The 26,826-nt window shown below is 38.5% G+C and overlaps 2 protein-coding genes across 5 annotated transcripts; one reads left to right on the forward strand and one right to left on the reverse strand.

The window, feature by feature from the left end:
* Nucleotides 1–3,849: 3,849 nt before the first annotated feature.
* On the forward strand, nt 3,850–11,241 carry TOMM20L (translocase of outer mitochondrial membrane 20 like). Of its 2 annotated transcripts, XM_053889461.1 has the most exons (5): nt 3,850–4,010; nt 4,141–4,184; nt 5,062–5,143; nt 10,004–10,146; nt 11,066–11,241. In XM_053889461.1, exons 1-5 carry the CDS (start codon nt 3,875–3,877, stop codon nt 11,117–11,119), a joined length of 459 nt encoding a protein of 152 aa, XP_053745436.1. In that variant the 5' UTR covers nt 3,850–3,874; the 3' UTR covers nt 11,120–11,241. The 2 variants fall into 2 exon arrangements, with proteins under 2 accessions (XP_053745436.1, XP_019307229.1); XM_019451684.2 differs by having other exon boundaries at nt 10,004–11,241.
* Nucleotides 11,187–26,535, reverse strand: TIMM9 (translocase of inner mitochondrial membrane 9). 3 transcript variants are annotated; one of them, XM_053889463.1, is made up of 6 exons: nt 26,334–26,535; nt 23,686–23,774; nt 20,703–20,756; nt 13,085–13,149; nt 12,613–12,708; nt 11,187–11,709 (listed from the first exon to the last, which is right to left on the reverse strand). In XM_053889463.1, exons 4-6 carry the CDS (start codon nt 13,121–13,123, stop codon nt 11,575–11,577), a joined length of 270 nt encoding a protein of 89 aa, XP_053745438.1. In that variant the 5' UTR covers nt 13,124–13,149; nt 20,703–20,756; nt 23,686–23,774; nt 26,334–26,535; the 3' UTR covers nt 11,187–11,574. The 3 variants fall into 3 exon arrangements, with proteins under 3 accessions (XP_053745438.1, XP_019307230.1, XP_019307231.1); XM_019451685.2 differs by lacking the exon at nt 20,703–20,756 and having other exon boundaries at nt 26,334–26,526; XM_019451686.2 differs by lacking the exons at nt 20,703–20,756; nt 23,686–23,774.
* Nucleotides 26,536–26,826: the final 291 nt, after the last annotated feature.

Raw genomic sequence — 26,826 nt, forward strand, 5'->3', positions numbered from 1 at the left:
ATGGAACAAATTGATAAATGCACTTCATCAAAATGAAAAACTATGGCTCTTTAAAAGAGACTGTTAAAGGAATAAAGACAAGAAATAGCCTGGGAGAAAATATTTGCAAAGCATATATCAGATAAAGGACTTGTATCCAGAGTATATAGATAAAAAACTCTCAAAATCAACAATTAAAAAAACAATGCAGGGGCACCTAGGTGGCCCAGTCAGTTGAGCGTCCAACTTTGACTCAGGTCATGATCTTGTGGTTAGTGAGTTCACGCCCCACATCGGGTTCTGTGTTGACAGCTCAGAGCCTGGAGCCTGCTTCAGATTTTGTGTCTCCCTCTCTGCCCCTCCCATTTGTACTCTGTCTCTCTCTCAAAAATAAAATAAATTTAAACATTAAAAAATTAAAAAACAAAAACAATGCAAGGGGTGCCTGGGTGGCTCAGTCAGTTAAGCATGTGACTTTGATTTTGGCTCAGGTCATGATCTCATGGTTTAGGAGTTTGAGGCCCATGTCTGGTTCAGCACTGGCAGCGTGAAGCCTCCCTGGGATTCTCTCTCTCTCTCTCTCTGCCCCTCCCCTGCTTGTGCACTTTCTCTCTCTCTCAAAATAAATAAAGTTTAAAAATGCAGTTAAAAGAAACAGACTAAAGATTTGAACATACACTTCATCAAAGAAGATATACGAATGGCCAATAAAGCACATGTAAACAGTGTTCATACAGAAAATGAGATAACTCACAAACTAGAAAATATTTATAAAAGATGTATCTGACAAAGGACTGTTTTAGTACATTCGAGCTGCTATAACAAAAATGCCATAAATTTGGTGGCTTATAAACATTTATATCTCACAGATCTGGAGGTTGGGAAGTCCAGTAAAGGTGCCAGCATGGTTGGGGGGGCCTTTTGGGGTGAAGGAGGCTAGGTTGCTCTGTGGAGCCGCTTTTATGAGGGCACTAATCTCAATCATGAGGGTTCCATCTCATGATATAATCACCTCTCCCAACCCCCACCTCCTAATACCATCATTAGAGACTAGAATTTTAACAACATGAATTTCAGGGGTCCACAACCATTCAGATCAAAGCAGACTATTATCTAAAATAAACAAAAAAAACCTCTTCCAATTCAACAATAAGAAAAACAACTGGATTTTAAAATGGGCCAAAGACCTTAACAGACACTTCACCAAAGACGTACAGATGGCCAAAACAAACAAAAAAGAAGTACAGATGGCTAATAACCACATGAAAAGATGCTCCACATCATATATTAACAGGGAAATGCAAATTAAAACAATTAGATATATCTACACTATTAGTATACAAACGTCCAAAACACCGACAATAGCAAATGCTGGCAAGAATGTGAAACAACAGAAACTTTTCATTTGTTGCTGGTGGGAATGCAAAAATGGAACAGCCCCTTGGGAAGACAGTCTAGCTGCCTCTAATTCCTTATAAAAGTACACCTGTTACCATATAATCTGGCAATCATGCTCCTTAGTATATTTACTGAAGGTGAAAACTAAGGAATTGAAAAATCTGCACACAGTTGTTGACAACAGCTTGATTCATATTGCCAAAACTTGGAAGCAATCAAGATGCCCTTCAGCGGGTGAATGAAAAACCTTGGTATATCCAAACAGTGGGAATCATTTAGCACTAACAGAAGTCAGCTATCCAGCCATGAAAAGACATGAAGGAAGCGTAAATGCATATTACTAAGTGAAAGAAGTCAATCTGAAAAGGCTGCACATTGTATGATTCCAAGTATATGATATCCTGGAAAAGGTAAAAGTACCGATACAGTAAAAAGATCAGTGGTTGCCACCGGCTGGGGAGTGGGGTGGAGGGATGGATAGGTGGAGCACAGAGGATTTTTAGGGCAGTGAAACTATTCTGCATGTTACCATGATGATGGATACATATTACTATACATTTGTCAAAACACACATTTGTACATCAAGCGTGTACCCTAGCGTAAACTATAAACTCTGGGTGACAATGATGTGTAAATGTAGGTTTATCAGTTACAACAAATGGGGCAGTCTGGTGTGGTGCCACACTCTGGTGTGGTAGCACTCTAGAATGGTAAAATTAATAAGGCTGGCCAACCAAATGTGGGCGACGATATGAAGTAACTGAAAGTCTCATACGCTGTTGGTGGGAATGCAAAATGGTACAACCATTTTGGAAAAATGTTTGGCAGTTTCTTTAAAAATTAAACATAGTCCTACCGTATGATCTAGCCATTTCACCTGTAGGTATCTACTTAAGAGAACAGGAAATATGTGTTCATATAAAGACTTATATACAAATATTTATAGCAGTAATATCCAAACCCTGGAAACAATCCAAATGTTCATCAATAGCTGACTGGTTATGAATGGTTAAACAAATTATAGTATATCCATAAAACGGAATACTACTTATCAATAAAAATGAAGTATTGGCAAAACAACATAGATGCATCTCAAAATAATTATGCTGAGTGAAAGAAGGCAGACAATAGAGTATTATATATTGTATGATTCCATTTATATAATGATCTAAATAATGCAAACTAATCCATAATGACAGAAAACAGGAGATGGCGGGGGAAGTGGGAAACAAAGGGCAGAAGAAGAGATTAAAACGGGAGCCGGAGCCCGAGGAAACTTTTGAGATGATAGATATTATTATCTTGATTTTGGTGAAGATTGAGAGCAGCCAGCCTGGAAAAAGATCATTTGGAGCTGAGCTAAACCCATCTCCAAGATTCTGAACCAAAAACCCTTCCCAGTTCACCAGTAACACTGGATGCTGATGTTGTCCTCTCTTCTGTTTGATTACAATCAGATTTTGACATTAGCCCGAGTTCCCAAATAGAAGACAGAGGAAGGAACACACCGTACCCAATAAAATAATTATATGTGACTTACACCTGCTAACTCTTAAATTGTGAGGGCCTGGGCTGCTTCTGGCGACCGAGGGCAGTCATGCAGTGATGAACATACACTAATAATGTAAGCTGTAAACAGCAGTTCAATAACCTAACAAGAAGGATACGTAATTTACTTCTTTAGGTCCTTTGGTTCTTTAGGTCCTTATGCCTTCCTTTTGGCTTAGTAGAAAAATCCAAGCTCTGTATTTGGGGTTAGTCTTACCTCCATTTTTTTTCTGCTGTGTTTGAATAAAACAAATATTAGAAGGAAACACATCTAGGGTAGTTAAGTATCATGGGTCTCTCAGAGCCGATTTTGCTTTGGGACCTTTGTCGTGCCCAGCCCAGAAAATTCACTCCCTCCCCCCCGGGCTAATATTATTGCTTCCAAAGTCTTCTTTCCTCCCACTATTGAGCTAAGGTGGTCGGGGACGTGGGATGGCCGAGTTCTTTTTCGGGGACAAGGCAGACCAGGTTGGGGGCACGGGCTAGCAGAGTTCAGGTGCTCAGCGGGCAGCGCTGCGCGCTAGGAGTCGACCGAAGTGAATCAACTTCAATTCGCAGGTGAGGCAACAGGGGCCTGACGGAGGATCCAGTTCCAGCTACCCAGATTCCTGACACACTGTGATGTGCCTGAGTGGGTGTCGTCGGCACAGGGACGGGAGCGCGTTTGGGTAAGGGGTTCCGAATTTGGAGTGCGACAGACCTGGTTCCGACAGAGCTCGGCTACGCGGCGGCCGTGAGACCTCGCACGCTCGTCCTCTCGAGCCCCCGGTTTCCTCCTCGCTCGGCCCGCCGCGGCGCGAGGCGTCGACGCGCCGCTCCGCAAGCCTGCGGCCGGACGCCCAGGAAGCCCCGAGGCCGGGATGGGTGCCGCGCCGACGCCCCCTGGCGGCCGGCTCCCCGCCGTCGCCGGCCCGCGCCCAACGCTCGGCTCCTGGACGCCGGCGGCCGGATGCCCTGCGGCCGCACCGTCCTCTGCCTCCTGGCGGCTCTGGCTGCCTGTGGCGCCGTCGCCTTCCTCGGCTACTGTGTGTACTTCGACCGGAAGCGGTGTGGAGACCCCGCGTTCAGGCGCCGCCTGCGGGACAGTGAGTGCGACGGCTGCGGCGGTGGCGCGGCCGGGCGGGCGGCGAGCCGGCCCACTGGGTGAGGGCTTCGCGGGGCGCACGCGGGCGTCGGGATGGCTCCCGAGTGGCACGTGCCCGGTTGTGTTTGCAGAAAGAAGAGCCCAGCACCAGAAGGCTGAGGGACGGGGCGCCCAGGTGAAGTGCTTAGCGACGCCGAGGTGGCGTTATAGTGCGTAACCTCCCCGCCGTGCAGATTCTGGCTCGGCGTCAGGGTCCGAGTCTGGTCCATGAGCGGGCATTTCGGAGCGCCCTTCCGCCTGCCTGCCCGCGCCCGGCTTACATGCGGGCGTAGTTTTTAATCGCTTACAAAAGAAAAGGAAGGAAAGAAGAACCATTTGGGGTTATGACAAAGCTCATCCCGCTCTAAAAAGATAATTCTTGGGGACAGCAAACATAAAACATAAAAAGTCTCCAGATAGACCAGACTGGAGCTGAAGTGACTGACAGTAGAGTTGATACTTTGGGTCAAGGATTGTCCACTGTACCTACCTTTAAAGACCAGCCCTGGGCTTGGTACCAGTGATGACGCCATCCTGCGATGCTGGTTACCTTCATGAACCAGGCTGACGCAAACCATAGCGTGCTTCTGAACACCACCACCCACTGCCCCGCCAACCGCTCGTCGTGCTCATTGCCAAATCTACAAGCACTGTTAATACCCTAGGCAAGAAAACAAATTGCCACATGCGAAGCTATGTTTGCTGTAGTTAATTACACTAGGACTTCCGCTATGTGTACGTAGAAGCTAGGTCAAATATAGATGAAAGTTACTACAAGCATCTCAACTTAATTTCAATATGCCATGTATTTTTTTAATCACCTAAAATTGTTAACTCCATTTTGAGCTGTTTTAAATATTAAAAAGAACAACTATGTTTATCATACTTTGGATTTAGAGACTGGGTGCAAGATAGTTTTTTTTTGTTTTTTTAATAAAAATTAAATAATTTTGATCAGTAACCCTATACCTTACATTCATTACTCATGACTAAATATTTCGTGAATCTTTTAGGTATGGGATCCAGCAAAGAATGAAAAATTGCAAGAACTTTTTCTGCAAGAGGTACAAATGGGAGAACTTTGGTTATCCAGAGGTGAGAATATAGACATTTTTTTGTAAGCGGTTACTTTTGATAATATAGGTTCAAAAAATATTTGATTGGTATTTGTATGTCAAAAAACTTAACTAGCTAGCTGTGTTAACTAACTTGCTTTTTAGTTAAAGAGAAACTGCCCCAGCATTTTTGCTTAATTCTACTGTTCATGCCTACCATATTATACTGAGCATTCAGGTTGATGGTGCAGTCTAGGAAATGGGCAGATGGAGAAGCAAAGCCAAATACAGTTAACACATCATTTATCATCAGGTAAAATTCTAAGCAAATGAACTTTCCAAATTACTAAATGTTGTATGAATTAAAATTTTAAAAAGTTTGAACTGTTTTATAAAAATTTTCCTGCATTTTGAAGAGTATTCTTAATAAAATAATTACTATTTTTTTAAGTTCATTTATTTGAAAGAGTGAGGGAGGGACAGAAAGAGAGGGAGACAGAGAATCCCAAGCCGACTCTGTGCTGTCAGCACAGAGCTGGACTTGGGGCTTGATCTCACAAATCCCGAGATCATGACCTGAGCCAAAATCAAGAGTTGGATGCTTAACCAACTAAGCCATCCAGGCACCCCAATAATTACTTAAAAAATTTTTTTAAAACGTTTATTCATTTTTGAGAGATGGAGAGAGACAGAGCTTGAGTGGGGAGGGGCAGGGAGAGAGGGAGACACAGAATCCAAAGCGGGCCCCAGGCTCTGAGCTGTCGGCACAGAGCCTGATGCGGGGCTCAGACCCACAGACCATGAGATCATGACCTGAGCTGAAGTCACATGCCCAACTGAGGCACCCAGGTGCCCTAATAATTACTTATTGTTGATGATAAATCATTGTAAATGACCATTTTTGTATGTTTAATATAGTGATGTATGTAGGGGCTACCTTGGACTTAATGGCCATGAACTGTATTTTGAATTATAATTTATCCCAACCTATTTCCACATAGATTTAAGAAGACTTCACAATATTGTCAGGTAAAATGATGGTAGATGATGTAAGTATTTTATAAATATTGTGTATAGTAATCATGTCTTTGTTCTGGTGCTAAACCCTGGGAAGGAAAGTAATTTGCTTTTAGGCTTCTTACGTAAGGGATGAATGATGTTGCTGGATAAATGAGCATTATACCCATTTATGTATCTTTCTTTCAAGTTTTGCAAATTCCCTCTCATCATAGTGCCTGTACCTATTTTGGCTCTTTTGACTGTCTTTTTTGAAAAAATTTTGTTTTTTACCTGCATTTAAGAGGTAGCATCCTCCAGAATTTATGAAAACAAAGTCAGGATCCTGGACAACAGGTAGCAATACTCATGATTTTTACTTTAATTCAATGGGTTAAAACCATGATAAAGGTTTTGAGAAATGAAAAAAATATTCAGTTATTGCATATTAATCATTATAATTTGAAATTTTAATATTCAATATTAGTCTTTTCTTTTAGGAAGTTTTATAAGTGGGCTAAAAATATCTTAAATATTAATGACAAAATTAATAGTTAGAACTGACTTAAATGATATAAACAGGAGTAATTTTTTTTATTCATTGATTTTTGAGAGAGAGAAAGTGTGAGCAGGTGAGGGACAGAGAGGGAATCCCAAGCAGGCTCCACACTGTCAACACGGAGCCTGATGTGGGGCTTGAACCCACGAACCGTGAGATCATCATTATCTGAGCCAAAGTCAGACACTTAACTGACTGAGCCACCCAGCTACCCCTAAACAGGAATGGTTTTATACAAGGAAGTAAAGCATAAGTTTTAAGGACCTTCATTTGCACAGGGCTTTTTGAATATTCTGGGAGGAGTCCTACCAATTTTGTATTCATAATTTTATAATCTTTTTATTTCCTTTTTTTCTTTTTTATATTCTTTGTCTTGGGGCACCTGGGTGGCTCAGTCGGTTAAGTGTCCGACTTCGGCTCAAGTCATGATCTCGTGGTCCATGAGTTCAAGCCCCGCGTGGGGCTCTGTGCTGACGGCTCAGAGCCTGGAGCCGGTTTCAGATTCCGTGTCTCCCTCTCTCTCTGACCCTCTCTGACCGTTCATGCTCTGTCTCTCTCTGTCTCAAAAATAAATAAACGTTAAAAAAATAAAATAAAATTTTATATTCTTTGTCTTAAAAGGGCCCCCCAGGGGTACCTAGCTCCCTCATTCAGTAGAGCATGTGACTCTTGATCTCCGGGTCATGAGTTTGGACCCCACGTTGGGGGTAGAGATTACTTAAAAAAATAAAATCTTTTAAAAGAAAAGCCCCCCCCCCCAATATATAAACTAGGGGCCTCACAAAATATGGATTAATTCCTAGATGTGGATACTGCTTGGACATAGGGGGAAATTAAAATAGAATCTTTGGGTTTTAACATTTTTTGAATTGGGATAGTGTGAATATGGAGAGAAAAGTAGGAATTATAAATTAAAAACAGTTACTTTATGACACATCTTTATTCACTTTATGTTTGAGAGTCTTCATGTCATAGAAGTGAATATGTTACAAATATTGAGATGATTAAAACAAAAATTGCAAGCTTATGTTTTAAAAGTTTTACCTCTTAAGGATAACATATTTCTGTTAAATCCCTAAATTGGTTAGTTATTTAAGGGTTATTTATGTATGTCCCTATTTTACTTCTAATGGAGTTCTCATCTTGGTTGCTTACTTAAAATCCCACCAAACCTCAAACCAATTAAATAAAAATTTCTGGGGTGGGACTCAGGCATCAATATTTTTAAAATGTCCCTAGGTTATTATAATACACTGAGGACCAGCATTCTAATATGATTTTTCACCTAGTTTTCTGTAACCTTTTCCATTTTCTCCACTTTCTTCTGCCACCACCCCCAATTTTCGTTCCTTCGCTGTCAGGTAGTATAGTCCTCATCATGGTTGTGTCCACATACGACCACAGAGCCAATAATTTTGATTGAAATTTCTGATTAGCTGATTTGAATTTATTGGTTGGTTGACTTAGTTGACCAAATTGATTTTGTGTCACATTAGCTCTATCAATTTGAGAGGAGGCACTATTATATCTTTTTCTTTAAAAGGTTCAATACGATCAAAGTATTTTGACTTAATGTGTCATGTCTATAAAGCTGTGATTTTATTAATTTAAAAATAAACCTTTCAGTGAAATACTAGTGCAGTATTCCATCTAAGAAATACCTTCTTTAAATGCCTACAAAGTTACTTAAAACCCAGCAATGAAAGTTTCTTAGGTTGAAAATGTAAAATTAGGTGTCTAGACACAAGACCTTTAACTCTTAAAACATGTAATATAGGCAAGGTTTGCTTTGTGTGTCTGAGTTAGGTCATGTTCTTCTGATGGTTTTTCAGTTTAAACTTCATACAAATCTGGCAACATTGTTTTCTGTCATGCACTTTTATCTTCAGATGACCAAGTATTTCAACCAACAAATGGAAAATCATGAAACACCTGAGAGGCAAGCACACTGTGTTCTCAAGGTTCAGAAAATTAGGTTCTATTACTAATTATGGCATTAAATAGTTCTGAAACTTTAAATCATTTCACTGATCTTTGCCTCAGTTTCTTAGAACGAAGTAGTGAGACTGTTTCCATGTTTTCACTCAAACAAATTCTATGATTGGGGTGCCTGGGTGGCTTAGTTGGTTAAGCATCCGACTCTTGATTTTAGCTCAGGTCATGATCCCACGATTCATGAGTTTGAGCCCCGTATCAGGCTTGGCGCTACTCAGAGCCTGCTTAGGATTCTCTCTCTCCCTCTCCTCCCCCACTCTCTCTCAAACATTAACAAAAAATTCTATGATTAACTTCATTACACAACTTTTCATTCTTATTTTACAGCCAGTCATCCTAAAACTCATTTTAAAACTACTTAGAAGTCAAAGTTCATAAATCTCTTTTCTTCCCCTATATATGTAATTCATGTTACCCTAAACCCTGTTTTAAACTCATTGATAATAGGATTTGTTTTTGAATTCTTATTTAGCCAGAACATCAGGTGTTTCATTTATATTTCATCAGTCACACATGTAGAGTTAAAGATAACCTATCTTCTATCAGTAACAGCGGACCACAACATTTAAAAAATACTCAACACCCCTTTCTTGCAAACCCACATTGCAGAACATGCAAAGTAAGAATGCACTTTTTTTTAAATATTATTTTTGAGAGTGAGTGTGAACGGGGCAGAGGCAGAGAGGGGGACAGAGAATCCAACGTGGCTGTGCACTGTCAGCACAGGGCCTGACACAGGGCTCCAACTCGCGAACCATAAGATCATGACTTCAGCCAAAGTCAGCCGCTTAACTGAGCCACCCAGACACTCCCAAGAGTGCACTTTTTAATAGTAATTTGGATCATAAGAGTATTCATCTTGCAGCTTGATCACAGTGAACCAAAAATTTTTAAATGTTTATTTTTTTTGAGAGAGACAGAGCGTGAGCAGGGGAGGGAGAGAGGAGACACAAAATCCAAAGCAGACTCGTCTCTGAACTGTCAGCATAGAGCCTGACGCAGGGCTCAAACCCACAAACTGTGAGATCATGACCTGAATCAAAGTCAATGCTTAAGCGACTGAGCCACCCAGGCCCCTCTGATCACAGTGAATCTAATTGGCAGCTCAGCATTTGTCCCATTTATAGTCTTTACTCTTTTTGTTTGAGAGAGCATGAACCAGGGAGAATCAGAAAGAGTGGGAGAAGGGGAGAGAAAGACGGAAAGAGAATCCCAAGCAGGCTTGTTTATATAGTCTGTAGTTTGATATGCTTTTTTCATTTTAATACTTGGTGTTTTCTTGGTAATTTGTGGAAGGTATATTTTGAAGAACGTTAAAATTTTGCTTTAAACCTTATCAATGTGTTTTAGGAGACCTTCGATTGGGGGTTGAACATCTCAGCAATGCCCTTTTAGTGTGTGGACAACCAGAGGAACTTCTGAAGGTTTTCAAACACACACTCCCTCCTAAGGTATTTGAGATGCTGTTGCACAAAATTCCCCTTATTTGCCAGGTGAGCACGTACTTAATTGTCTTTGCTAAATTAACCATGTTAGGCTTGATTACATAAAAATAGCAGTTTGTGTGTGGATGGCCCAGGGTTTTAAATGAGTAAAATCTCTGAATTTTTGGTTGCTTTCTAGCCTTATGAGGGAAACAAGCATATTCTTTCATGTTTCTTTAACTATAATGAATTGTTTATTTTGTTGAGTCTCCTAGATGTTTCAACATTAAAGATAGCATTAATATTTTGTTTTTGTACTTTCAAAGACACAACAATTAGTGACTGCAATGTCAACAGAAGCCTGTAAAATAAATGGTATTGTTAGTTACATGATGTAATAGCTTTAAAATTAGGTGTAATATAGAAAACCTTAGTTTATCAAAGCAGAATACTTCTGGCTTCAAATAATATGACAAAACAGAAACCACTTTGATAAACATATAGGCTAATTATAATTAGTACTCTCTTAAGTGCAAGTTTAGATTGGTATCAAATGAAATCCATTCATAAGTCCATTTATTAGTAGGTATTAGTCTATGTACATTTTCCAAACTGCTTGGTATCCTTATGCATCAACTAGAATTTTCCTGCAGATGTTTGGATTTGTTTTAGGATTCCTTTAGCTCTAAGACACTACTATAACTTCGGTTCACTTTTTATTGCATTGATCACATGACATAGCTGAGAATACATTGTATATTGTTAGACTCTCAGCTTTTGGACAAAACACAAAACACAGTCTTCACTAGAGCATAACAGTCAACTCTTAAACATTCCCAAGGTAATCTCAGATGGGATGTTTCCTGAAGATATACGAAAATATGGCTAGGATAAGAATGTGTAATACCCATCCTGATGCAAGAAGGGAGGCAAGAAAAGGATTGTGCATTGAAATTATTAGCAAGTAACTATTTTATGTATTTACCAGCAATTTGAGACAGACATGAATGAACAGGAATACTTGGAGGATGATCGTGATTGAAAAACATTTCAACGTATCCACAGTCCAGTCAGAATACTATGGTACTATATATAGTATAAACAACTGCTCAGTGATATTTCCATTTATTTTACTTTTAGTAATAAAAAATTTTTTCTATCTCATACATGATTGAACACATTATTTTGCTTTTAAAATTAACAGTCACAATTGAAGAAACAATGGTTTATTTATCTAATGAAGTTACCAAGCTGCTGAATCTTAAGGCCTCAACAAATGTTGCATCTTATTATTTTGATTGAACAATAAGACCTTCTATTTTGATTATTCATGGTAAATAGCAATGTTGTATCTCTAGTTGTTTCCCACTTGCCAGACAGTCATGACAGTTTAACATGGTGGCTACTGCTTTCAGGGGATTCCATCAGATGAATCCTCATTTCCATCACAACAGCTGCTGGCAATGTTTCATCTAAAGTCCAGCCATCAGGACTCCTCTATCGTGGTTGGCCAAGGAGTCCTGCTTTGGCTGCCAGGGCTTCATTCTGCTGAATATGATATTCCTGAAATCTCATGGATATTCTTTGTGTCATTTTTAAATATTTCTGTAAGCAATGTTCTGAACAGGTGGTCTAGAAATAAAAAGAGAAGATCCAAGAGGCAACACAGAAATATTAATTTTTTTAAACAATGCATGTATTTTTACATAAACAACCAGTGGGTGCTTTTCTTTTCTTTGAATATATGAGAACTAAATGGTATTGAGTAGTGAGTGATCATAGCTTTCAATTGTTAATAGTTTCATCCATTTACAAAAATTAATATATACTGAATGCCTACTAGTTTGTAAGCACTAAAAACAACGGTAATGTCCCTGCCTTTTGCATATCTTATTCTGATTGTTAAAACATAGGCCCAGTAGTTTGTTCCTTTTTAATGAGAAGCTCCATTCCCAATATTCTTAAATTTCAACACTTCTTTTTAACAAGATTATACTTAGCATTTTTCAAACTTTGTCATTTACTTAACAAGGACTTACTGATTGCTAGTTACATGTTCTTGGCATGAATGAATATCACTTTCAGCCAATATATAAATGTTTTGATGAGGGTATTAAAAGTTACGACTTCTGAGAGGATTACGTTTTCAGAGTCCACCTATGCAATATGAGCCACCAAATTTAAGCTTTGCTTTTTCCAAAATTAACCTGAATTCTCAGGGTCAAGTTTCTCTAGCCAGGCCATCTTGACTGAAAGCTAATAGTAAGAATCTTTGCCATGGAACAATAATTTAGCAAGCCTCAGGCATCTTAGCTAAAAAAACCAAAATCTGCCATGGTACGGTAGGACTGTCATATTAAATTTGGGATCATTAAACTCAAGGCCATGGGTCTCGACTGCTTCAGTTCCTCTGAGCAATGGAACATAAAACCACATTCCTGTAATAACTAGGAACAAGCGAAATGGTGAGGGGGATCTCATTTCTATTGTTTATGACAAGCTTTCAGAGTTTTTAGTGGGCAGTGCTTTTCATACCTCTTCAGGTTTTACTTCTCTTGTTGTGAAGTCCTTAACGCAGTCCAAAAAGCAGGTTTCTGTAAGTTTATTGTAGGTTCCAAGAAATTCTTTAAACTACAAACAAATCAGAGCATTCTTTAATATTTGGTTTTTTAAAACAAAGATGTTTTGAAACTTTAATTACTGATGTTTTGTATTTGGGCAAAATACCCTGTTATACTTGAAATAAAAAATTCTTTCCTTCACTCAGGTGGGTATAGTATGACCTGTAGAGTATGATCTATAAAACATAGTCAAATTTTCTAGTTAAATATTTTTTTTTGCATTATCTGTCAAATTATCTGAAAAAAAAAATGTTTCATATGATTTAAAATCCATTTTTGGAAATGAAATTTGAAGTTATTTTGTGAGATCACTGACTGACATGGTTGCACCCAGAAGTGCCTTAAATTTTTCGCAAAATTCTTTTTCATTAATTGTAATACCTTACCTGTTTTATCTGATCAGATTCTGGTATTTGTGCAGCCATATTCTTTTGATATGTTTATTAGTCACCTAATTTAAAAATTAAGGAAAAGTTAGTCTGTGAACAAATATTTTTTGGCTCACTGAAGAGTTAGGTATTAAAACAAATACAGGTTATTAAAAGAAATGAAACGAAGTTTACCTGAAATTATTCTTTATTTTATAAATTTCTAATGGGGTATGTAATTATATCCATCCTCCCAGGTCATTAATGGCAACAAGGAACGCTATAGTTTAGAATTAGATTTTTTTAATGCTGGCCGTGGGCCCCGTTTATCTAAATTTCGTTTTAAGACAGCTTGCTTTGCTACCTTGCAAAGTCACTTGCCACAGCCTCATTCCTAGTAGTTTTAAGGGAAACCAAGAGATCTCTGATGTCTTCTTCAAGTACATAACTATTCCACTGGTTCCTAATGTAACTCTGACCTAACATAACAACGATCCTTCTGTTATCTCTACATAAATACAAAGCTTCTATTAATTGTTCATAAGCACCATCCATTTATAAATCAACAACTGTAATGAAAGATACTCAGTTTTCTAAAAGACTTTAACGGAAGTACAGGAGTTGTACATTCTGTAATTCAAAAAGTGTAATCACAGAGACTTATTAGAAACTTTTGAACCTATGACACTTGTGATCTAACTTGGGGGCAACAGAGAAGTGAAGATAAGTCAAAAAAGCCTTTCTGAATTACTAGGATTTTCACATTGTTAAATGGAGAGCCCAGGCTCAGTTAATCCAGATATAACAACATATCCCATTACTTACTTGTTCTGTTCTGGCTAGTTCTACAATAGATGAACATCTCATATGAAAGATTTATATGAAATAAAGCTTTTTAAAAGTAGAAATTAAACAGCATGAAAAGGGAAGAGTAAGCAAATACTAACCATGTATACTGTAAACTAACAGAACTTCTAGGCATTGTATTTAGCTTTGAGTTTTCTGATACTGAATGCAAACATGATAAACCAAAAGTGTGTATCATTCTTATAGACTTGTCAATATCTAAAGTGGCTGTGAAAAGCAGGAAATTTTCATGAAGCTTATATGGGGATAAAACTAGGAAATTTCAGCACAGGACAAAGTGTACATTACTATCATGAAAAAATTTTTTCATTTTGATTAATTAATACAATCAGTAGTAATTCCATTGCAGCATTTCCAACCACGTATACACCTGCTCCTCTTTTGCATTTATTCTTTACTCCTCTTTTTTCCTTATCCTTAAGTTCATATTACTGACATTTTTTTCATATGCAAGGGAAAGTACTCATTCTTTTCTATCTGGTTTTTAAGATATTTATATTGTTTATTTGTGAGAAAGACAGAGTGTGAGTGGGGGAGGAGCAGAGAACAAGGGAGACACAGAATCTGAAACACGCTCCAGGCTCTGATCTATCAGCACAGAGGCCAACGTGGGGATCGAACTCAAGCGACAGGGGATCATGACCTGAGCTGAGGTCAGAAACGTAACCGACTGAGCCAGCCAGGTGCCCCTGCTCTTCTTTTTTTTAAATAATTTTTTTAACATTTATTTTTGAGAGACAGAGACTGACAGAGCACGAGTGGGGAGGGCAGAGAGAGAAGGAGACAGAGAATCCGAAGCAGGCTCCAAGCTCTGAGCTGTCAGCACACAGCCCAGTGCGGGGCTCAAACCCACGAACCATGAGATCATGACCTGAGCCGAAGTTGGACGCTTAACTGACTGAGCCAACCAGGCGCCTGTCTACTCCAGATGTTCTAGCCTATAGTTTTCTTTGAAGTAATGATTCATAAAAAGTATAATTGTCTATACTTAAGATAATCTTTGGCTTAGCAGTAACATGATATAGACCATCTTTGCTATTAAACCTCCTCTATATCCCTTACAAATAATGCAGTAGAGGTTTTAGGTTAGCCCAACATGAGGCAACTAGCGTTCCATAAACACCGAAAACGTTAACAAGAATGCTCTTTATTCCTATTTTATTTCACTTTGTAAACAACATACAGTTGACCCTTCAGCAATGTGTGTGTTAGGGGCACCAACCCGACACACAGTCAAAAATCCGCATGAACTTCTGACTCTCCCAAAACTTAACTACTGATTGGCTACTGTTGATTGGAAGCCTTACTGATAGCATAGCTACTTAAGACATGTTTTGTATGTCATATGTATTATGTGTACTGTATTATTACAATAAAGTAATCTAAAGAAAATGTTAAATCATAAGGAAAAGACATTTATAGTACAGTACTGTAAAAAATCTGCATAAAAGTGGACCTGTGTAGTTCATACCTGTGTTGTTTTTCAGGGTCAACTGTATATGTTTTTACCACATAAACTACCTCAAAAATACCAACAGTTACCGCAGGTCACAATTTTTTAGGTGTTACTGTGCTGTTATAAAAAACCACTAACGAAAGAGACAGAGGATTCTATAAGTATGTCATACAATGCAGTTTAGGACTAGTGCTTCTGGGAAGATGGAGTGAGAGATGTGCTTTTCCCAATTCCTCTCACTAAATACAACTAAAAGCCCTGGACATTAAATATAAGACAAACCTGAGACTAAAAGGTGGAGAGAAGAAAGTGTATTGGCCAGGACCCTTGGGAACTGAGAAACAAAATAGTGGTGAATTCTCTTTTTTGCAAAGAGTTAGAGCTGAAGAAGCCAGCAGTCAGCAGATGCCAATGGGCACAAAGCCCTCCATGCCCCCAAAGCTGGTCCTCTCTAGCCAAAGGGCCAGGAAAGGGGAAGCCTATAAGACAGAAAACTTAAAAAAAAATTTTTTTTTGAACGTTTATTTATTTTTGAGAGACAGAAAGCATGGTGGGGGAGAGGCAGACAGCGAGGGAGACACAGAATCTGAAGCAGGCTCCAGGCTCTCAGCTGTCAGCACAGAGCCTGATGCAGGGCTCGAACCCACGAACTGTGAGATCATCATGACCCAAGCTGAAGTTGGATTCTTAAGGTGCCCCAAGACAGAAAACTTTTAAACGATAATAGCTATACTCCAGGCAAACAAAAAAATTGTGGCCTGCATCCCCAACCCGCCCCCCCTCCCCCCACCTCCAACTTAAGCCAAAGCTGGGAGCCTAGACTTCCACCCTCCCTAGGCTGTAATAAGGCATTCCAACCCCTACACTTCAGAGAAGGGAGATTAGGAAGCAAGGACTTCTTTCCTTCCTGGGCATTAATGAGGGCCCTTCACCCCCAACAGGTGTCAGTGGAAACCACATGAGGAATGGGGACATCTACCTCAATTGGCAGTAATGAGGTATCCTTCTCCCTCCTGTCCAGGTGGTAACAAAGGAGGCCTCTTTGAGATTCAAGACTAGCTTTACTGTCATATGGTAATTAGTCCACATTCTCTCCTCTGGTGTCAGTGGAGACAGTGGGAGCAATAATGAGACATGCTAGTCCCTCTAAGCCAGAGTGATACCAATGGAGGCCTACTAGAGAGCCCTAACTCCTACAGTTGCCCTGGCAGTAATGAGGAGCACACCAGCCCCCACACACCTTAAGTGACAGAGTGAGAAACCTGGACTTCTAGTCTACACCTAGCAGTACCTGCCCCCACTTCCGCTAATGGAGTAGTGTCAAAAGGAGCCAGCTAGAAGAGAAAGTTTAAACAAGATCTGGAGCCTCATAATACAATATGTAAAATGTCCAGGTTACAATAAAAATTCACTCATCATACCAAGAACTAAGAAAATCTCAAACTGAATGAAAAAAGACAGTTAATATATATCCAACCCTGAGATGACAGATTTAGAATTATCTGACAAAGATTTTAAAACTATTATAAAAAACACATCAATGAGCAATTATGAATATGCTTGAAACAAACAAGACATTAGAAGAACCCAATGAAAATTTCAAGAGGTGAAAAATAAAATAACCAAAATAAACTGAACAGATAGATTCAAGAAGTGAATGAATGCAAAGAGCATAATCGCAAAGAAGTCTACATCAGGATGTCACAGCCAAACTTCTAAAAACTAAAGATAAAAATTTTTGAAAGCAGCAAGTGAAAAAGTGACATTTCACCTGCAGGGGAAAACAATTAGGATGACATCAGTCAATCTAGAAACCTGTGTCTAGCAAAAATATACCTCAGGACTGAAGGGGAAATCAAGACATTCTCAAATGAAAGAAACTAAAATTTGTTGCCAGCTGACCTACCCTAAAAGAAGGATTAAAGTTCTAAACAGAAAGGAAATGATAAGAGGAGACCTGGAACATCAAAAAGAAGGGAAAAAACAGTAATAACAAATGTGAGTAAGTACAATACACTTTCCTTCTCGAGTTTCCTAAATTGTGTTTTTTACATTCGAAGCAAAAATTATAAGACTGTCAAATGTGGTTCTAAATGTATATTATAAATGGTGAAGGTAAAAGGAGGTAAAGTTTCTGCACTTTACTGAAACTTGTGTTGACACATTAGACTGTGATAAGCTATGTATATATCATGTAGTACCTAGAGCAATCACTAAAAAAGATACATAGGGAGACACACTCAAAAATACTATAGATAAATCAAAATGAAATTCCAAAATATACTCAAGTTATCCACAGAAAGGCAAGAAAAACAGAAAACAAAAAATAAAACAGCAACTTTAAGCCCTAATAAACAATTACATTAAATATAAGCAATAATCAATTAAAAGAGATTGGTAGAATGGATTAAAAAACATGACTAACTATATGTTATCTATCAGAAACTTACTTCAAATATAATGATTGAAAATAAAAAGGATGAAAAAAGATCTGTCAAGCAAACGATCAAAAGAAAATAGTGCATATGTTAATATCAGACAAAGTAGGTGTCAGAGCAAAGGAAATTACAAGACAGAAAGGGATGTTCAGGATTAATCTACCAAGAAAACACAGCAGTTTGCACCAAACAAGAGAGTTGCACAATGTACAGAGTGAAAACTAATAGAACTGAAAGGAAACAGATCTAGTTGGGGACTTCAATATCCCTCTCTCAACAATTAATAGAACTGGACAGAAATTTTACAAGGATATAGAAAAACAACACCATCAACCAACAGGAATCAGTCAACATTTATAGAACATTTTACCCAACACCAAAGGATACATATTTTTGTCAAGAGCCATGAAACACAGACCAGGACCACATTCCTGAAACCACAGAAAACATTCTGGACCACAAAAGCAGCCTCAACAAATTGTAAAAGAATTGAAATCACACAGAATGTGTTCTCTGACCAAAAAGAATCAAACTAGAAATTAGTAACAAAAAGAAAATCTCCAAACATTTGAAAAAATACTTTTTTTAAAAGTTTATTTATTTTTGAGCAGGGCGGGGCAGGGAGAGAATCCCAAGCAGGCTCCATGCTGTCAGCACAGAGCCGAATGCGGGGCTCTATCTCACGAATTGTGAGATCACGACCTGAGTTGAAATCAAGAGTCGGACGCTCAACTGACTGAGCCACCAGGTGCACCTGGAAAATAAACTGCTTCTAAACAATATATGGGTCAAAAGGGAAGTCTCAGAGAAATTTTTAAAAAATTACTGAACTGAATGAAACTGAAAACAAAACATATCAAAATTTGTGGCACACAGCTAAATCAGCCACAAGGAAAACTGGCACCTAAAGGCATTCACTAGAGAATAGTAAAGGTCTCATATCAATAATCTAAACTTTCACTTCAAGCACCTAGAAAAAGAAAAGCAAAATAATGAAGAGCAGAAATTAATGCAAACAAGTGCAACAGATAATAATCAAAGAAACAACGAGCTGGTTCTCTGAACAAATATTATAACAAACCTCTAGCAAGGCTAATAAAAAATCACATTATCATTATAAGGAATGAAACTGGATATATTACCATAGGCCATGTAGACATCAAAAGGGTAACAGCACTACAAACAACTCCATATACAGAAATCTAACAACCTTGGGAATGCAAGCTGGTGCAGCCACTCTGGAAAACGGCATGGAGGTCCCTCAAAAACTAAAAATAGAACTACCCTACGACCCACCAATTGCACTACTAGGCATTTATCCAAGGGATACAGGTATGCTGTTTTGAAGGGACACATGCACCCCCATGCTTATAGCAGCACTATCAACAACAGCCGAAGTATGGAAAAAGCCCAAATGTCCATCGATGGATGAACGGATAAAGAAGATGTGGTATACATATACAATGGAGTATTGCTCGGCAATCAGAAAGAATGAAATCATGCCATTTGCAACTACGTGGATGGAACTGAGGGTATTATGCTAAGTGAAATTAGTCAAAGAAAGACAAAAATCATATGACTTCACTCATATGAGGACTTTAAGAGATAAAACAGATGAACGTAAGGGAAGGGAAACAAAAATAATATAAAAACAGGGAGGGGGACAAAACAGAAGAGACTCATAAACAGGGAGAACAAACTGAGGGTTACTGGAGGAGTTGGAAGGGGGGATGGCTAAACGGGTAAGGGGCACTAAGGGGGAGTCTACTCCTGAAATCTTTGTTGCACTATATGCTAACTAATTTGGATGTAAATTAAAAAAAATTAAAAAAAAAAAAAAGAAATCTAACAACTTATTTATGAACTTGTATTATCCTGATATCAGAACCAAAGACCGTACATAAAATTACAGTAAAATATCCTCATCAAATAGACATAAAAGTATGTGACAAAATAATAACAAATGTAATTCAGCAATATATGAAAGAATTATTCACCTTGAATAAGTGGGTTTACTCTAGACATACAAGGCTGCTTCAGGATTTAGAGAAAAATCATTAGATCATATCAATTGATGCAGAAATATCATTTGACAAATTCAACACCCATTCATGATTAAAAAAAACTTTGAAAAATAAGAAAAGAGAATTTCTTCAACTTCATAATGAGTATCTACAAAAAACTATAAGTAACAGTGAAAGGCTAAATATTCTCCCCTAAGATTGTGAGCAAGACATGAGATCTGCTCTTACTACTCTTAATATACTGCTGGAAGTTCTACCCAGTGCAGTAAAGCAAGAAAAGAAAATAAAACATACCGATGGTAAAGGAAGAAAATAAATTGTTTCTCTTTGCAGATGAGATAATTGTGCACATAGAAAATCCCAAGGGATCTACAAAGAAACTCTTAAAACTATCTCTATATACTTGCAATGAATATGCCGACAATTAAAAGTATAATACCATTAACAGTCACTCAAGAAAAATTTAGCAGTGGGGTGCCTGGGTGCCTCAGTCTGTTAAGCGTCCGACTATCGCTCAAGTCATGATCTCACTGTTTATGAGTTCCAAGCCCTGCAACCAGCTCACTGCTGTCAGTGCAGCACCTGCTTTGGATCCTCTGCTTCCTCTCCATCTGCCCCTCCCCCGCTCATGCTCATGTGCTCTTCTCTCTCTAAAATAAATAAATAAACATTAAAAAAAAAAAAAAAAAAACCCTTAAAAAATTTAGGGGTAAATCTAACAAAGCATGTATAGCACTTGTATGCTGGAAAATATAAAATGCTGATGAAAAAGAATCAAAGACCTAAATAAATGGAGGAACATATTGTATTCATGGATTGGAAGATTCAACATAGTAAGGATGTCCATTTACCCAGAATTAATATACAGGCTTAATGTAATTCCTATCAGGTCCCAGTGAAATTTCCTGTAAATACAGACAAATTTATTTTAAAATTTATATTGCCAAAGGGATTAAAATAGTAAAACAAATTAAAAAAGCGAGTAAAATGGGAGGAGGTCTACTTGATTCTAAGACTTATTATAGAGTTACGGTAATCAGTATAGTGTGCTATGAGTGGAGAGGTAGACATAGTTCAGTGAAACAGAACAGAGAACCCAGAATTAGGGTTACATAAATATGCCCAACTAATTTTTAGTAAAGGTGCAAAAGCAATTAAGTGAAGGATAGCCTTTTCAGCAAATGGTGCTAGAGCGATTATATATCCATAGGAAAAAATTTAGCCTCGAAATCTCTCACTTATGTGTGAGTTATATAAAAATTAACTCAAGATGGATCAGGAACTTAATAAAACATAAATTAAAATTTATAGTGACAACACCAAATTCTGGTGAGTACGTGGAAAAACTGGATCACTCAGTTAGTGGTAACGTAAAACTGTAATGTCACTGCAGTGGACAGTTTGGCAGTATTTTCGAAAATTAAACATGCAACTACCAAATGACCCAGTGATTGTATTCTTTGGCATTTATCACAGAGAAATGAAAACTTACATTCACACAAAAACCTTTACATGAATAGCTATGGAAACTTTATTTGTAACAGTCAAAAACTGGAAACCATCCAGATGTTCTTCAGTAAGTGAATGGTTAAACTGGTACACCAATGCCATGGAATAACTCAGCAATAAAAAGGAATGAGTTTTTTCTTCAGACTTAAATTCTAGTAAATATAGGCTATAATACTGTTTTCAGTAGAATTTAGTGATTCATCACTTACATGTAACACCCAGTGCTCATCACAACAGCTGTACTCCTTAATGCCCAACCCCCACTTGGCCCATCCTCCCACCCAACACCCCTCCAGCAACCTTAAGTTTGTTCTCTATAGTTAGGAGTCTATTAAGATTTCCCTATTTTTTTCCCCCCTTCCCCTATGTTTACCTGGTTTCTTAAATCCACATAAGTGAAATCATACGGTATTTGTCTTTCTCTGACTTACTTCAGTTAGCAAAATTCACTCTAGGTCCATCCATGTCGTTCCAATTGGCAAGATTTCAAAAAAGGAATGAGTTATTGATGCACACAAATTGGAGGAATTTCCAAAGAATGATGCTGAGTGAAAAAAACCAATCCCAAAATGTTATATGCTGTATGATAACCCTGGTCTCCGCATGACTGGTACTGGTAATTGGTCATCTTGTAATTCAAGTGAGGATCAATGTTATATATAGAACATTCATGAAATGACAAACTTACAGAAATAGAGAATATATTAGTGGTTGCCAGGGGTTAAGGCGGGGACAGGGGTAGGAGGGAATTAAATATTGCTATAAAAAGATGAAGTAAGAGACTTCTGTAATGGAAATGTTCTGTATCTTGACTGTATCATCAATATCCGGGGTGTGATATTGTATGTGATATTTTGTAACACGTTACTATTGTGGAAAAGTGGGTAAAGGGCACAAGGGAACTCTGCATTTTCCCCTATAATTGCATGTGAACCTACAATAATCTCAAAATAAAAAGTTTAATATAAAAAAAAAAAGGTTGCTCAGCTGTCTAATCCTTGCCAAAGAGCAAGATGCAGTGTGCAGTGTAGTGTTAGCAAATGTCCAGAACTAAATTTCTTTTGGCTTCTCACTCAGAAAACAGCTTGAAATGATCCAAGAACTGGTAAAATAACTTTTGTGAAAATAGGTGTTAAATGAAACCACTGTTTTACGAGAACTTTAAAAAATACAAGAGCAATAAAATATGCATTATGGAGCTTGGTTTACCAACAGGCCTCTAGCTGAAATGACAAAAGGACATCAATAAGACTGAGCCTTCTGAATTGTTGTACAGTAAACTCACTGTACAAGACATTGATGTTTCTACACACAGAAAACAAAAACAGATGATTTCCTTACTTATAAAAACCTTAGAAATTTGCATGTTTGCAGATTGTGATGTCAAAATCCAGTTCTTTTTCCTACTCCTATCCTTTTATTTCTTCAGGTTAAAATTCATATATAATCACTTTTTAACTAGAGTTAAGAGAGCCAGGTCTGAAATATTCAAATGTTAAGTTTCAGAGACTGGTAACACTGTGCTGATTCTACCCCACTTGCCCCTTAGTATATATACAACTCATTGTGGCAAATGATGGTTGTTATTGGGAAGTCTTTACCAATGTGTAGATGAGGAATGCTCCAAATGTTCTTGGTGTGAATTTTATCTAAAAATTATTTTCTTGGTATTATTTGTAATATACAGTCATTAACAGTATATATCTCCTCTTTAAATAAAGTTTATCATATTATGAGTAATCTATTTCTTGAGAATTTGGAAAAGAAATAGTTCCACTACTCAATTCCCAGATCTACAACTGAACTCAAGAGCTAACAGTTGGTTTTCTCAAGTCTGCCTAAATCTCCAAAGCTCGTCTCTGTCTGTCGTCATGGATATACTTAATTACAGGCATTTGCTCCTAGAAAATATTGGAGATGACGGAGTGAATGATTTTCACATTTACTTGCTAGTCTGGTGTCTTCCATGTCTTGGAGCATTCTGTTTTCCAGTTATTTAATCCTAAATCATGCTGATTAACAAAGTCCAACAGCCACACACACCACCTGATGATGAAAACAGGTAGAAATAATGGGGTTGCCCTTTGACTTAGTCCTAATTTTCAGCTATTACAGCAAATGTTAGTTATTGTAGAGGCAACTATTCAATCAGAGGTTACCTTATGGTTATATCTCTGAAACCTAGAGAGAGAAGGAATGGATGAGTTCTAGAATCTCTGGCTTAGGTCTTGGGAATGATCACAATACTGTTGTTTTTGTGTCAAAATATATAATAAAACCAGGGAACTTAAGAATAAAGAGATTTTATCAGTCATCAATTCAAACCTTTTCTGATGCATGAGTTTCCTTTTTGTTCTGGAAAATTAGTTGTCCAACCTTTGCTTGAATGTCTCCAATGAAGCCTGATTTCTTACCTGAAAAATGAGGGGATTACAGTATGACTGCTGAGGCCCCTTCAAGCTCTGTTTGATGAATTGTAAGCTTCTGACGGCTAAATTATTTTCAATAAGTGAAATTAGTTTCCTCAATCTATTCTGAGGTTATAATTCCTTGGCAGATGTATTATGAGATGTATTAAAAATACTTAAGATCCTTATCTTCCCAGGTAGTATGTTTAGGTAAACACAAGACAAACAATTCCCAGAAAATTTTGAATATTAAAAAAACAAACAAAAAAACCCCCCAACTAACCAGGATTTAACAGGGGAGATGCAATTTCTTTTTTGGAACCCTATGCAGATTTGTACCAGTTCTGGAGCCAAATTTCTACTTCTGTTCAAACTTAGTTTGCAGTAAGTTATTCTACTGATGTCCTTGTCCTCGGCCATTGCCACAATACCTGACCCTGGTCTCTGCATGACTGGTACTGGTAATTGGTAATCTTGTAATTCAAGTGAGGATCAAGAATGGATGATAAAACTACTGGGTGATAGTTGGAGAACAGGATATATCCATGGTCTCAAAGTATCTCCACAAGTTACTTTTCATCAAAGAAAAATGGTCCCTTTATATGGCAAAGATCTGGCAGTCACCACCATAACCAGTAAAGACACATATCAGCTGTGTGGTATTCTTGCCAAAAATGTTTGATCTGATTCTGATCATGAGGGAGTAATTAGGAAAATCCACAATGTGGGACAATTTGTAAGACACCTAGACTAGTCTTTTCAAAAAGTTAAAGCCGTAAAGAAAGTAATAGAAGGCTGCTGTAGATTAAGTGACTAAAGAGTCATGACAACTAAGCGATGTGTGAACTTCGGACCTTGAATCAAAAAAAATATTTGAGTTAAAAATAAAGACATTTTTGGGATAATTGGAGAAATCTGAATATGTTACCTTATTAGGTGTGATAATCTTATTGTGGCTATGTAACAGATTGTTCTTTTTTTCTTATTTTTGAGACAGAAACAGAGAGACAGACAGACTGTAAGTGGGGGAGGGGCAGAGAGAGGGGGAGACAGGGGATCCAAAGCCAGCCAGCCGTGTGCTGACAGCAGAGCCCAGAGAGCCCAAGGGGGTACTTGAACCCACAAACTGTGAGATCAGGACCTGAGGGGAAGTTGGAAGTCAGAGGCTTAACCCACTGAGCCACCCAGGCACCCCTGTAATAGACTGTTCTTAAGGAGATATATGGTGAAGAAATTAGGGTTAAAGGTCATCATGTCTGAAACTTACAAACAAACCAGCAAAAAAGGTGTATCTACTTACATAGGTATGTATGGAGCTAGGAGAGTGGGAAACCAGAAGCAAGTAAAGATGTTAACAAAACAAAAGAAATGAAAGAAAACAATCTTGTGAGCCATGTTTTTTGTTTCAGGGCTGTCGGTGTCTTTGATAGGTCAGATGTCTAAATTGAATTGAACTAACTTGTCTGATGAGTATAAAATAGGACTCTGCCACATCTGAGCAGGTTTAGGAAGTTATGTCCGATTAACTGGCAACCCTAACTCAACTTACTATTAAGCAGAACAGAAATTACTTTTGAAAGATTATTGCTTTTGGGTTTAAAGCATGGCTTCCAGGCCTGAAACATAAGCCCATGAGTTAGACTAGATGGGGGCAAGACTACTTGGGTTTCAGGTCTGATACAAAAGGGTTTGTAAGATCCAAATCAAATCATTTATCCAAGACATTTTAATAAGTTTCTATGCCTATGGTCACACCTTGTAGACTGCAGGGGAAAGGTCACTTTTTAATATTTAAGCTTCACCTAGAAAATAAGGGAATTAAGTCATCTTCAAAGTCTCTGACACTGTCAATCTTTTAATTCACCTACATTAAAACAAATTGTGGACAAACAGGTACCTTAGAGCCCATTTATGAAGAGAGAAATGTAACTGAAATAAATAATTACAGAAACTTCTTAAGAATAATTAAAAGGTTCTCCAAAGCTGAGCCCTTAAGGTCCCCTTTAATCCTAGGGATTTTTCTATGAAAGTAGACAGCGGAGATGTAAAAATAAAGAAACTCTGCTATTTAGCTTTTACAGATTACACTTCTTGCTTTGATTAATCGCTTTAAAAACCTTTAGTAATGCGTAAAAGGAAACGTCTAAATAGTGCGTTCTCAAAAATTAGCAAATCAGATAAGGGATGTTTGTCCATGGTATTCTGTCTGTAGAGAAGATTTTTCAGTTAAAAAGAGGGTCTCTTGCCTGTCAGCTCAAGGTCACTGCGTGGATGCTTTACAATCTAACTCACTGTTCCAAAACAAGACACTGACTCCCCAAACCCGGGCTGGAGGAGGCTCAGGGCCTCAAATTCCGACCCTCACCCCGGTAGCACGAGAAGGTCCCCGGGAAGGTCCCAAACCTGCTCTGGGGACGCAGTCTCCGCAACCCTCCCCCCTCCTCCCCACAGTCCCAAGTACACGCGGAGGCCTCCTCCAGAGACCCCTTCCACCCTTCCGGAGCGTAGTCTCCCGCCCCCCGCCTGGGAACCCGGGATTCTAAGGGCAGAGAAAAGAGACCATACTTAAGCACAGGCTCTCGCATCCGACACCAGTGCGAGGGTGGGGGGCTGCGCTGCCAGTCCAGTCTAGGGGCGGAGGGTCTGGGTCAGGGCGGGCGCCGCAGCCGCTGGATGGAAGAGAACACGTGGGAGAGGCGATGTCAAATAGCCCTTAGACTTTTCGACGCGGATTCGTTATAACGCAGGAACTCTAGAGGGAAAGCCGCTATCCCCAGTGAATTCTAAAATCCTTTGGTGATTAAGTTTTGTAGTTGTATGCTTTGTCAGTGCTCTCTTTTCCTGACTTCCAGGCCAACAATAACCCGAATCAGTCGAAAGGTTTTGTAAAACTTACTTACTTAATCCCGCGTCCCTAACGGTCTCCAGGAGCTACACTGTAAACAGTCCCTAAGCAACAGGAGTGGTATTTCCAACTAGGTCGGGATCTGTGCGGGCCTTCGATGGGAATTTCGAGTTTTATTCAACATTTAAATCTCGTGGGGGCAGTGTAGTGTCT

Source organism: Panthera pardus, unplaced genomic scaffold (assembly GCF_024362965.1).
Source record: "Panthera pardus isolate Hobbes unplaced genomic scaffold, ASM2436296v1 HiC_scaffold_24, whole genome shotgun sequence".
NCBI lineage: Eukaryota > Metazoa > Chordata > Mammalia > Carnivora > Felidae > Panthera > Panthera pardus.

What these genes read in the sequence shown, in the direction of transcription:
- TIMM9 (XM_019451686.2), bottom strand. Translation starts at nt 13,123, where the DNA reads ATGGCTGCACAAATACCAGAATCTGATCAGATAAAACAG. An exon ending in AATCTGATCAGATAAAACAG is followed by an intron (nt 12,709 to 13,084) that starts GTAAGGTATTAC and finishes ATTTGTTTGTAG; the next exon opens with TTTAAAGAATTTCTTGGAAC. An exon ending in GAGAAGTAAAACCTGAAGAG is followed by an intron (nt 11,710 to 12,612) that starts GTATGAAAAGCA and finishes TTTTATTTCTAG; the next exon opens with ACCACCTGTTCAGAACATTG.
- TOMM20L (XM_019451684.2), top strand. Translation starts at nt 3,875, where the DNA reads ATGCCCTGCGGCCGCACCGTCCTCTGCCTCCTGGCGGCTCTGGCTGCC. An exon ending in CTGAGGGACGGGGCGCCCAG is followed by an intron (nt 4,185 to 5,061) that starts GTGAAGTGCTTA and finishes TGAATCTTTTAG; the next exon opens with GTATGGGATCCAGCAAAGAA. An exon ending in AGAACTTTGGTTATCCAGAG is followed by an intron (nt 5,144 to 10,003) that starts GTGAGAATATAG and finishes AATGTGTTTTAG; the next exon opens with GAGACCTTCGATTGGGGGTT.